The sequence below is a fragment of the Barbatula barbatula genome, assembly GCF_947034865.1.
Source record: "Barbatula barbatula genome assembly, chromosome: 4".
Taxonomy (NCBI): domain Eukaryota; kingdom Metazoa; phylum Chordata; class Actinopteri; order Cypriniformes; family Nemacheilidae; genus Barbatula; species Barbatula barbatula.
Window position 1 is genome coordinate 17,964,604 of NC_136768.1, and position 12,501 is coordinate 17,977,104.

The window sequence follows — 12,501 nt, forward strand, 5'->3', positions numbered from 1 at the left end:
TAATATGATCAAGGCAAGCCAACAGCCCTCTGGCGAAGTTGTGAGAGCAGGACTTCCCGACTACATCTACAGGGAGGGAAGCCTTTTGCTCAGCTGTCAAGGAATTTCTGGAGCGTGTGCTGAAGCAACGCACGATCAATACAAAGGGCGATGCCAGAACAGCTCACAAAGTAAAGGTGAGGTACAGGTGGGCACCCATCGCCCGAACAGGGACTTAAACCCTGGACCCTCAGATTAAAAGTCTGATGCTCTACCGACTGAGCTATCCGGGCTCGTGAGGGCATGCCCCAAGTTTTCGGTGTAGACGCTCAAGGCGGGGGTGTCCTGCAGTTGCGGTTCTGTTGGTCGTTTCCGCCATTGTGTTTTACACTAGGCCCCGACGATGCTTCTCAGACTTACAGGGTTCTGTCAGCTTTGGGTTCTGTGCACCTTTCTGAAGTAGGGTTGTTCAGTCTTACATCTGGAGGCGATGCCACCTGTAGATTGCAGTTCATCAAGTACACCTGAACCGGGTAATGGGATTCTGGGAGTTGGCAGGTAAGTGAAACTCAGACGTGTTTTAAAACTACCCTGACAGCTTATCTTTGGTATTTTTCTGCTCTTGCATGCCTTATAGGTTCCTTCAAAGCAAACATTTGTAAAATCACAGAAATTGTTGTATGCTCACATTGGTTTACATTAAACATGTACAGTATATATATAGACTGTGGTTCACAAATCTGATCTTGTGTAGTGTGCTATCATCGTCACAGCACACCACACGTTATAGGTGCAAAACTATTAAATCCAGGATTTTTTGTGCTCATGTTTGTGGTCTCTCCCAGTTTTAAACTACTCTACGACAAAAAAAAAATGTGTGAGGCCCCGGCATAAGAGCTACCTTCTCAATGCACGGTAATTCATCACTGTCCCTGGAGGTAAGCCAAATCACAGTTGCACCCTCATCGAGCACACATGAAATGGCCACTTTGGCTCAGATGGTCTGCAGATACTTGAAAGTGAGATTCGAATTAAAAGCTATCCTTTTAAGCCTGAGGGCAAACAGGCTTTTCAAGCAATAGCTGGCAGCGGTGGGATTTGAACCCACGCCTCAGAAGAGACCGGAGCCTTAATCCAAACGCATTTACAAAAAGCAGAAAGCGTGTCTACTGTTCTTTTTTGAGCAACAGCAGGCGAGCATACTGACAACCGGCCATTAGGCTGTTTATGCCAGGAACACGTTCCATCTGTAACAGAGCCGCTCGTTAACAAACACGTGAGAGTGTATACTGGGCTGCATTGTTTTCTCTTTCGAGAGAGGAATCCTGTTGTACCGACCTTAAGATAACGCAACAAAGCTGCTCGTGAAATTGTATGTCCGCAAAACAAACACCTAAAGCAACCGTAGTCGGCAGGGTTTGAACCTGCGCGGGGAGACCCCAATAGATTTCAAGTCCATCACCTTAACCACTCGGCCACGACTACAATAGATTACAGGTCCTCTGGGCTAAGCGCGTGTGGCAAGGTGGGGCGAGCCGGCAGCGTAACAGGCGATGTAATGGGCCGTCAAATAACGGACAGGCAGGACATCAACAAAAACAGCAAACAGACTCCTGCCATGACCCGGAATCGCTGCTGCCACCAAAAAGAGTCATAACCATAATGTGAGAGCAGGACTTCCCGACTACATCTACAGGGAGGTAAGCCTTTTGCTCAGCTGTCAAGGAATTTCTGGTGCGTTTGCTGAAGCAACGCACGATCAATAAAAAGGGCGATGCCAGAACAGCTCACAAAGTAAAGGTTAGGTACAGGTGGGCACCCATCGCCCGAAAAGGGACTTGAACCCTGGACCCTCAGAAAAAGTCTGATGCTCTACCGACTGAGCTATCCGGGCTCGTGAGGGCATGCCCCAAGTTTTCGTTGTAGACGCTCAAGGCGGGGGTGTCCTGCAGGTGCGGTTCTGTTAGTTGTTTCCGCCATTGTGTTTTACACTAGGCCCCGACGATGCTTCTCAGACTTACAGGGTTCTGTCAGCTTTGGGTTCTGTGCACCTTTCTGAAGTAGGGTTGTTCAGTCTTACATCTGGAGGCGATGCCACCTGTAGATTGCAGTTCATCAAGTACACCTGAACCGGGTAATGGGATTCTGGGAGTTGGCAGGTAAGTGAAACTCAGACGTGTTTTAAAACTACCCTGACAGCTTATCTTTGGTATTTTTCTGCTCTTGCATGCCTTATAGGTTCCTTCAAAGCAAACATTTGTAAAATCACAGAAATTGTTGTATGCTCACATTGGTTTACATTAAACATGTACAGTATATATATAGACTGTGGTTCACTAATCTGATCTTGTGTGGTGTGCTATCATCGTCACAGCACACCATACGTTATAGGTGCAAAACTATTAAATCCAGGATTTTTTGTGCTCATGTTTGTGGTCTCTCCCAGTGTTAAACTACTCTACAATTTAAAAAAAAATTGGTGAGGCCCCCGGCATAAGAGCTACCTTCTCAATGCACGGTAATTCATCACTGTCCCTGGAGGTAAGCCAAATCACATTTGCATGCCCCCTCATCGAGCACACATGAAATGGCCACTTTGGCTCAGATGGTCTGCAGGTACTTGAAAGTGAGATGCGAATTAAAAGCTGCCCTTTTAAGCCTGAGGGCAAACAGGCTTTTCAAGCAATAGCTGGCAGCGTTGGGATTTGATCCCACGCCTCCGAAGAGACTGGAGCCTTAATCCAGCGCCTTAGACCGCACGGCCACTGTACCACAGAGTTGACACCTTGGCCGGCCCTTTCTCACCGCTGCCATCGCTCAGATGGCTTTACAGTCACAAGTCGGCGCGGACGAGATACACCAGCTGGCAAGTAATTCTATATTCTTTTGGTGCTCAGTACACAGTTTTGAAGTAACACCGCATGAAAGACGCATTTACAAAAAGCAGAAAGAGCGTGTCTACTGTTCTTTTTTGAGCAACAGCAGGCGAGCATACTGACAACCGGCCATTAGGCTGTTTATGCCAGGAACACGTTCCATCTGTAACAGAGCCGCTCGTTAACAAACACGTGAGAGTGTATACTGGGCTGCATTGTTTTCTCTTTCGAGAGAGGAATCCTGTTGTACCGACCTTAAGATATCGCAACAAAGCTGCTCGTGAAATTGTATGTCCGCAAAGCAAACACCTAAAGCAACCGTAGTCGGCAGGGTTTGAACCTGCGCGGGGAGACCCCAATGGATTTCAAGTCCATCGCCTTAACCACTCGGCAGGACATCAACAAAAACAGCAAACAGTCCCCTGCCATGACCCGGAATCGCTGCGGCCACCAAAAAGAGTCATAACCATAATATGATCAAGGCAAGCCAACAGCCCTCTGGAGAAGTTGTGAGAGCAGGACTTCCCGACTACATCTACAGGGAGGGAAGCCTTTTGCTCAGCTGTCAAGGAATTTCTGGTGCGTGTGCTGAAGCAACGCACGATCAATACAAAGGGCGATGCCAGAACAGCTCACAAAGTAAAGGTTAGGTACAGGTGGGCACCCATCGCCCGAACAGGGACTTAAACCCTGGACCCTCAGATTAAAAGTCTGATGCTCTACCGACTGAGCTATCCGGGCTCGTGAGGGCACGCCCCAAGTTTTCGGTGTAGACGCTCAAGGCGGGGGTGTCCTGCAGGTGCGGTTCTGTTGGTCGTTTCCGCCATTTTGTTTTACACTAGGCCCCGACGATGCTTCTCAGACTTACAGGGTTCTGTCAGCTTTGGGTTCTGTGCACCTTTCTGAAGTAGGGTTGTTCAGTCTTACATCTGGAGGCGATGCCACCTGTAGATTGCAGTTCATCAAATACACCTGAACCGGGTAATGGGATTCTGGGAGTTGGCAGGTAAGTGAAACTCAGACGTGTTTTAAAACTACCCTGACAGCTTATCTTTGGTATTTTTCTGCTCTTGCATGCCTTATAGGTTCCTTCAAAGCAAATATTTGTAAAATCACAGAAATTGTTGTATGCTCACATTGGTTTACATTAAACATGTACAGTATATATATAGACTGTGGTTCACAAATCTGATCTTGTGTGGTGTGCTATCATCGTCACAGCACACCACACGTTATAGGTGCAAAACTATTAAATCCAGGATTTTTTGTGCTCATGTTTGTGGTCTCTCCCAGTTTTAAACTACTCTACGACAAAAAAAAAATGTGTGAGGCCCCGGCATAAGAGCTACCTTCTCAATGCACGGTAATTCATCACTGTCCCTGGAGGTAAGCCAAATCACAGTTGCACCCTCATCGAGCACACATGAAATGGCCACTTTGGCTCAGATGGTCTGCAGATACTTGAAAGTGAGATTCGAATTAAAAGCTATCCTTTTAAGCCTGAGGGCAAACAGGCTTTTCAAGCAATAGCTGGCAGCGGTGGGATTTGAACCCACGCCTCAGAAGAGACCGGAGCCTTAATCCAAACGCATTTACAAAAAGCAGAAAGCGTGTCTACTGTTCTTTTTTGAGCAACAGCAGGCGAGCATACTGACAACCGGCCATTAGGCTGTTTATGCCAGGAACACGTTCCATCTGTAACAGAGCCGCTCGTTAACAAACACGTGAGAGTGTATACTGGGCTGCATTGTTTTTTCTTTCTAGAGAGGAATCCTGTTGTACCGACCTTAAGATAACGCAACAAAGCTGCTCGTGAAATTGTATGTCCGCAAAGCAAACACCTAAAGCAACCGTAGTCGGCAGGGTTTGAACCTGCACGGGGAGACCCCAATGGATTTCAAGTCCATCGCCTTAACCACTCGGCCACGACTACAATAGATTACAGGTCCTCTGGGCTTAGCGCGTGTGGCAAGGTGGGGCGAGCCGGCAGCGTAACAGGCGATGTAATGGGGCGTCAAATACGGACAGGGAGGACATCAACAAAAACAGCAAACAGTCCCCTGCCATGACCCGGAATTGCTGCGGCCACCAAAAAGAGTCATAACCATAATATGATCAAGTCAAGCCAACAGCCCTCTGGCAAAGTTGTGAGAGCAGGACTTCCCGACTACATCTACAGGGAGGAAAGCCTTTTGCTCAGCTGTCAAGGAATTTCTGGTGCGTGTGCTGAAGCAACGCACGATCAATACAAAGGGCGATGCCAGAAAAGCTCACAAAGTAAAGGTTAGGTACAGGTGGGCACCCATCGCCCGAACAGGGACTTAAACCCTGGACCCTCAGATTAAAAGTCTGATGCTCTACCGACTGAGCTATCCGGGCTCGTGAGGGCATGCCCCAAGTTTTCGGTGTAGACGCTCAAGGCGGGGGTGTCCTGCAGGTGCGGTTCTGTTGGTCGTTTCCGCCATTGTGTTTTACACTAGGCCCCGACGATGCTTCTCAGACTCACAGGGTTCTGTCAGTTTAGGGTTCTGTGCACCTTTCTGAAGCAGGGTTGTTCAGTCTTACATCTGGAGGCGATGCCACCTGTAGATTGCAGTTCATCAAGTACACCTGAACCGGGTAATGGGATTCTGGGAGTTGGCAGGTAAGTGAAACTCAGACGTGTTTTAAAACTACCCTGACAGCTTATCTTTGGTATTTTTCTGCTCTTGCATGCCTTATAGGTTCCTTCAAAGCAAACATTTGTAAAATCACAGAAATTGTTGTATGCTCACATTGGTTTACATTAAACATGTACAGTATATATATAGACTGTGGTTCACAAATCTGATCTTGTGTGGTGTGCTATCATCGTCACAGCACACCACACATTATAGGTGCAAAACTATTAAATCCAGGATTTTTTGTGCTCATGTTTGTGGTCTCTCCCAGTTTTAAACTACTCTACGACAAAAAAAAAATGTGTGAGGCCCCGGCATAAGAGCTACCTTCTCAATGCACGGTAATTCATCACTGTCCCTGGAGGTAAGCCAAATCACAGTTGCATGCCCCTTCATCGAGCACACATGAAATGGCCACTTTGGCTCAGATGGTCTGCAGATACTTGAAAGTGAGATGCGAATTAAAAGCTATCCTTTTAAGCCTGAGGGCAAACAGGCTTTTCAAGCAATAGCTGGCAGCGGTGGGATTTGAACCCACGCCTCAGAAGAGACCGGAGCCTTAATCCAAACGCATTTACAAAAAGCAAAAAGAGCGTGTCTACTGTTCTTTTTTGAGCAACAGCAGGCGAGCATACTGACAACCGGCCATTAGGCTGTTTATGCCAGGAACACGTTCCATCTGTAACAGAGCCGCTCGTTAACAAACACGTGAGAGTGTATACTGGGCTGCTTTGTTTTCTCTTTCGAGAGAGGAATCCTGTTGTACCGACCTTAAGATAACGCAACAAAGCTGCTCGTGAAATTGTATGTCCGCAAAGCAAACACCTAAAGCAACCGTGGTCGGCAGGGTTTGAACCTGCACGGGGAGACCCCAATGGATTTCAAGTCCATCGCCTTAACCACTCGGCCACGACTACAATAGATTACAGGTCCTCTGGGCTTAGCACGTGTGGCAAGGTGGGGCGAGCCGGCAGCGTAACAGGCGATGTAATGGGGCGTCAAATACGGACAGGGAGGACATCAACAAAAACAGCAAACAGTCCCCTGCCATGACCCGGAATTGCTGCGGCCACCAAAAAGAGTCATAACCATAATATGAACAAAGGCAAGCCAACAGCCCTCTGGCGAAGTTGTGAGAGCAGGACTTCCCGACTACATCTACAGGGAGGGAAGCCTTTTGCTCAGCTGTCAAGGAATTTCTGGTGCGTGTGCTGAAGCAACGCACGATCAATACAAAGGGCGATGCCAGAACAGCTCACAAAGTAAAGGTTAGGTACAGGTGGGCACCCATCGCCCGAACAGGGACTTAAGCCCTGGACCCTCAGATTAAAAGTCTGATGCTCTACCGACTGAGCTATCCGGGCTCGTGAGGGCATGCCCCAAGTTTTCGGTGTAGACGCTCAAGGCGGGGGTGTCCTGAAGGTGCGGTTCTTTTGGTCGTTTCCGCCATTGTGTTTTACACTAGGCCCCGACGATGCTTCTCAGACTTACAGGATTCTGTCAGCTTTGGGTTCTGTGCACCTTTCTGAAGTAGGGTTGTTCAGTCTTACATCTGGAGGCGATGCCACCTGTAGATTGCAGTTCATCAAGTACACCTGAACCGGGTAATGGGATTCTGGGAGTTGGCAGGTAAGTGAAACTCAGACGTGTTTTAAAACTACCCTGACAGCTTATATTTGGTATTTTTCTGCTCTTGCATGCCTTATAGGTTCCTTCAAAGCAAATATTTGTAAAATCACAGAAATTGTTGTATGCTCACATTGGTTTACATTAAACATGTACAGTATATATATAGACTGTGGTTCACAAATCTGATCTTGTGTGGTGTGCTATCATCGTCACAGCACACCACACGTTATAGGTGCAAAACTATTAAATCCAGGATTTTTTGTGCTCATGTTTGTGGTCTCTCCCAGTTTTAAACTACTCTACGACAAAAAAAAATGTGTGAGGCCCCGGCATAAGAGCTACCTTCTCAATGCACGGTAATTCATCACTGTCCCTGGAGGTAAGCCAAATCACAGTTGCACCCTCATCGAGCACACATGAAATGGCCACTTTGGCTCAGATGGTCTGCAGGTACTTGAAAGTGAGATGCGAATTAAAAGCTATCCTTTTAAGCCTGAGGGCAAACAGGCTTTTCAAGCAATAGCTGGGAGCGCTGGGATTTGAACCCACGCCTCCGAAGAGACTGGAGCCTTAATCCAGCGCCTTAGACCGCTCGGCCACGCTACCACAGATTTGACACCTCGGCCGGCCCTTTCTCGCCGCTGCCATCGCTCAGATGGCTTTACAGTCACAAGTCGGCGCGGACGAGATACACCAGCTGGCAAGTAATTCTATATTATTTTGGTGCTCTGTACACAGTTTTGATGTAACGCCGCATGAAAGACGCATTTACAAAAAGCAGAAAGAGCGTGTCTACTGCACTTTGAGCAACAGCAGGCGAGCATACTGACAACCGGCCATTAGGCTGTTTATGCCAGGAACACGTTCCATCTGTAACAGAGCCGCTCGTTAACAAACACGTGAGAGTGTATACTGGGCTGCATTGTTTTCTGTTTCGAGAGAGGAATCCTGTTGTACCGACCTTAAGATAACGCAACAAAGCTGCTCGTGAAATTGTATGTCCGCAAAGCAAACACCTAAAGCAACCGTAGTCGGCAGGGTTTGAACCTGCGCGGGGAGACCCCAATGGATTTCAAGTCCATCGCCTTAAACACTCAGCCACGATTACAATAGATTACAGGTCCTCTGGGCTTAGCGCGTGTGGCAAGGTGGGGCGAGCCGGCAGCGTAACAGGCGATGTAATGGGGCGTCAAATACGGACAGGCAGGACATCAACAAAAACAGCCAACAGTCCCCTGTCATCACCCGGAATCGCTGCGGCCACCAAAAAGAGTCATAACCATAATATCATCAAGGCAAGCCAACAGCCCTCTGGCGAAGTTGTGAGAGCAGGACTTCCCGACTACATCTACAGGGAGGAAAGCCTTTTGCTCAGCTGTCAAGGAATTTCTGGTGCGTGTGCTGAAGCAACGCACGATCAATACAAAGGGCGATGCCAGAACAGCTCACAAAGTAAAGGTGAGGTACAGGTGGGCACCCATCGCCCGAACAGGGACTTGAACCCTGGACCCTCAGATTAAAAGTCTGATGCTCTACCGACTGAGCTATCCGGGCTCGTGAGGGCATGCCCCAAGTTATCGGTGTAGACGCTCAAGGCGGGGGTGTCCTGCAGTTGGGTTCTGTGCACCTTTCTGAAGTAGGGTTGTTCAGTCTTACATCTGGAGGCGATGCCACCTGTAGATTGCAGTTCATCAAGTACACCTGAACCCATCGCCCGAAAAGGGACTTGAACCCTGGACCCTCAGATTAAAAGTCTGACGCTCAAGGCGGGGGTGTCCTGCAGGTGCGGTTCTGTTAGTTGTTTCGGCCATTGTGTTTTACACTAGGCCCCGATGATGCTTCTCAGACTTACAGGGTTCTGTCAGCTTTGGGTTCTGTGCACCTTTCTGAAGTAGGGTTGTTCAGTCTTACATCTGGAGGCGATGCCACCTGTAGATTGCAGTTCATCAAGTACACCTGAACCGGGTAATGGGATTCTGGGAGTTGGCAGGTAAGTGAAACTCAGACGTGTTTTAAAACTACCCTGACAGCTTATCTTTGGTATTTTTCTGCTCTTGCATGCCTTATAGGTTCCTTCAAAGCAAACATTTGTAAAATCACAGAAATTGTTGTATGCTCACATTGGTTTACATTAAACATGTACAGTATATATATAGACTGTGGTTCACTAATCTGATCTTGTGTGGTGTGCTATCATCGTCACAGCACACCACACGTTATAGGTGCAAAACTATTAAATCCAGGATTTTTTGTGCTCATGTTTGTGGTCTCTCCCAGTGTTAAACTACTCTACAATTTAAAAAAAAATTGGTGAGGCCCCCGGCATAAGAGCCGTCCCTGGAGGTAAGCCAAATCACATTTGCATGTCCCCTCATCGAGCACACATGAAATGGCCACTTTGGCTCAGATGGTCTGCAGGTACTTGAAAGTGAGATGCGAATTAAAAGCTGCTCTTTTAAGCCTGAGGGCAAACAGGCTTTTCAAGCAATAGCTGGCAGCGGTGGGATTTGAACCCACGCCTCCGAAGAGACTGGAGCCTTAATCCAGCGCCTTAGACCGCTCGGCCACGCTACCACAGATTTGACACCTCGGCCGGCCCTTTCTCACCGCTGCCATCGCTCAGATGGCTTTACAGTCACAAGTCGGCGCGGACGAGATACACCAGCTGGCAAGTAATTCTATATTCTTTTGGTGCTCAGTACACAGTTTTGAAGTAACACCGCATGAAAGACGCATTTACAAAAAGCAGAAAGAGCGTGTCTACTGTTCTTTTTTGAGCAACAGCAGGCGAGCATACTGACAACCGGCCATTAGGCTGTTTATGCCAGGAACACGTTCCATCTGTAACAGAGCCGCTCGTTAACAAACACGTGAGAGTGTATACTGGGCTGCATTGTTTTCTCTTTCGAGAGAGGAATCCTGTTGTACCGACCTTAAGATAACGCAACAAAGCTGCTCGTGAAATTGTATGTCCGCAAAGCAAACACCTAAAGAAACCGTAGTCGGCAGGGTTTGAACCTGCGCGGGGAGACCCCAATGGATTTCAAGTCCATCTCCTTAACCACTCGGCAGGACATCAACAAAAACAGCAAACAGTCCCCTACCATGACCCAGAATCGCTGCGGCCACCAAAAAGAGTCATAACCATAATATGATCAAGGCAAGCCAACAGCCATCTGGCGAAGTTGTGAGAGCAGGACTTCCCGACTATATCTACAGGGAGGGAAGCCTTTTGCTCAGCTGTCAAGGAATTTCTGGTGCGTGTGCTGAAGCAACGCATGATCAATAAAAAGGGCGATGCCAGAACAGCTCACAAAGTAAAGGTAAGGTACAGGTGGGTACCCATCGCCCGAACAGGGACTTGAACCCTGGACCCTCAGATTAAAAGTCTGATGCTCTACCGACTGAGCTATCCGGGCTCGTGAGGGCATGCCCCAAGTTTTCGGTGTAGACCAGAGGTGCCCAACCTTTTTTGATCCAAGATCTACTTTTCAAGTAGCCAACCTCCCGAGATCTACCAGTCCAGTGTCAACATCGCAAACCCACACACATCATTTCCAGCCTGCAGTAACTAACCTCACAACACTTTTTCTTGTTGTCACACAACTACTAGACATCACAATACAAGCCCTCCCTCTCTCAAACACACACAGACAAATTCCTCTCACACAGTTGCCAGTTTGCATAGTGCGCTGTAGCACAAACCCGCTCTCTATGCTCCTCTCTCTCTGTCACACTCACTCACTCTCTCACACACACACACACACACACACACACACACCAATCTGCGTGATGAGCAATAGTCATAACTGACCTTAATATGAACCAAACAGAAGCATAAACCAGATAGATCTCTAAGTTTGAAAAAAGGAAATCACTTTCTACCTTAGTGGGAGACCTGGCACTGGGAGGAGGAGGCTAGCTTCTCGTAGTTAGGAGTGTAGGAGCTGGTTGCAAGGCGTAGGCAGGCTGCAAGGTGGTCATCAGTCATTGTTGATCTGTACTTGGACTTGATGATTTTCATGTGTGAGAAAGCAGACTCGCACAAATAAGTTGATCCAAAAAGAGCTGTCAAGTTCAAGGCACATCTTCTGAGATTGGGATATTTCTCCTCCACCAGTAGTTTCCAGAACACTACATGCTCTCCAGGTTGAGCAGATGTTGATCTGGCTTTGATCTCAATGTCATTTTGCAATGTCAGAATCTCATCCTCAAGAGCGGAGCTTTCCAAGTCGAAAAGTGATTTGACTTTGGCTGCAATGTCACCAACATCAATACTTGCAGCAAATGGATAACACATATAGCTGGCTACAGGCTCGATGGATGCAAAGTCAGTAAAATGCCTCACAAACTCTGACGAGATGCTCTGAACATGCTCCTCATAACGTGCACTGTCAAGCTGTGTCACACCTTTACCTTGACGTTGTAGTTCTGCCTGCATGTGAGGGAAGTTGCGCAGGTTACCACGCTGCAGCCTGCTTGACATCAGCTGTAGCTTGCTTTTAAATGTGTTCACTGAACTCATCATGTTGACTACATCTTTACCCTTACCCTGCAGCTCTAAATTCAATTCATTGAGCTCGGCAGTGAGATCAGTGAGGAAAGATACATCTAACAGCCACTGGTGGTCCTCTAGCTTTGTATGGTAATCCACATGTTTTGAAAGCTTCAGGAAGTCCTTGATTTCAGGTAATAACTCCGTGAATCTGGACAAAAATTTACCACTGCTTAACCACCTAACATCCGTGTGAAGCAGCAGGTCTGTGTGCTCAGCCTCATTCTCCTCCAAGTGAGCACGGAAAAGCCTTCTCTGCAGACTCCTGAACCGAACTGAACACACAATCTTCATCGCAATATCCATCACTTCTTTCATATTTAAAATCTTTCCACACAACGCTTGCTGGTGAATTATACAATGATAATTCAGGATATCTGGGAAGGATTCACTTTCTTTGCACAGTGTAATGAACCCACTGGTGCGGCCCATCATTGCAGGCGCCCCATCAGTTGTGATGGAGATCAGCTTGAAGAGCAGCAGTGTTGTCTCGCTAACAAATCCCATGAAAGCATTAAAAATATCCTCACCTCTGGTGTGTCCTTTTAATGGCAAAAGTGTGAGCAGCTCTTCCTTGGCGCTCATGTCTTCAAAAACCATTTGTACACACAATTGTACTACATCCACCGTATCAGTCGACTCATCAAATTGGAGGGAAAAGCACTCACACGCATCAATATCCTTCCTCAGTTGCTCCTCCACATCCACAGCCATTCTCTCACATCGCCTTGTAGTAGTATTGCGGGAGAGTTGCACTTCTTTAATGGCCTTCACGATCTCTGTTTTATTTTTAAAGTCGTCA

General features: G+C 47.5%; 1 protein-coding gene across 1 annotated transcript in view; it reads right to left on the bottom strand.

Moving 5' to 3' along the window:
- Nucleotides 1-11,030: 11,030 nt before the first annotated feature.
- Nucleotides 11,031-12,501, bottom strand: part of LOC306892980 (zinc finger BED domain-containing protein 5-like) — a gene marked incomplete at both ends in the record, with an annotated part of 1,866 nt that continues 395 nt past the window's right edge. Inside the window, one exon of the mRNA XM_079454402.1 lies at nt 11,031-12,501. This exon is cut by the window's right edge and continues 395 nt beyond it. Within this exon, the coding sequence (XP_079310528.1) occupies nt 11,031-12,501 (1,471 nt within the window).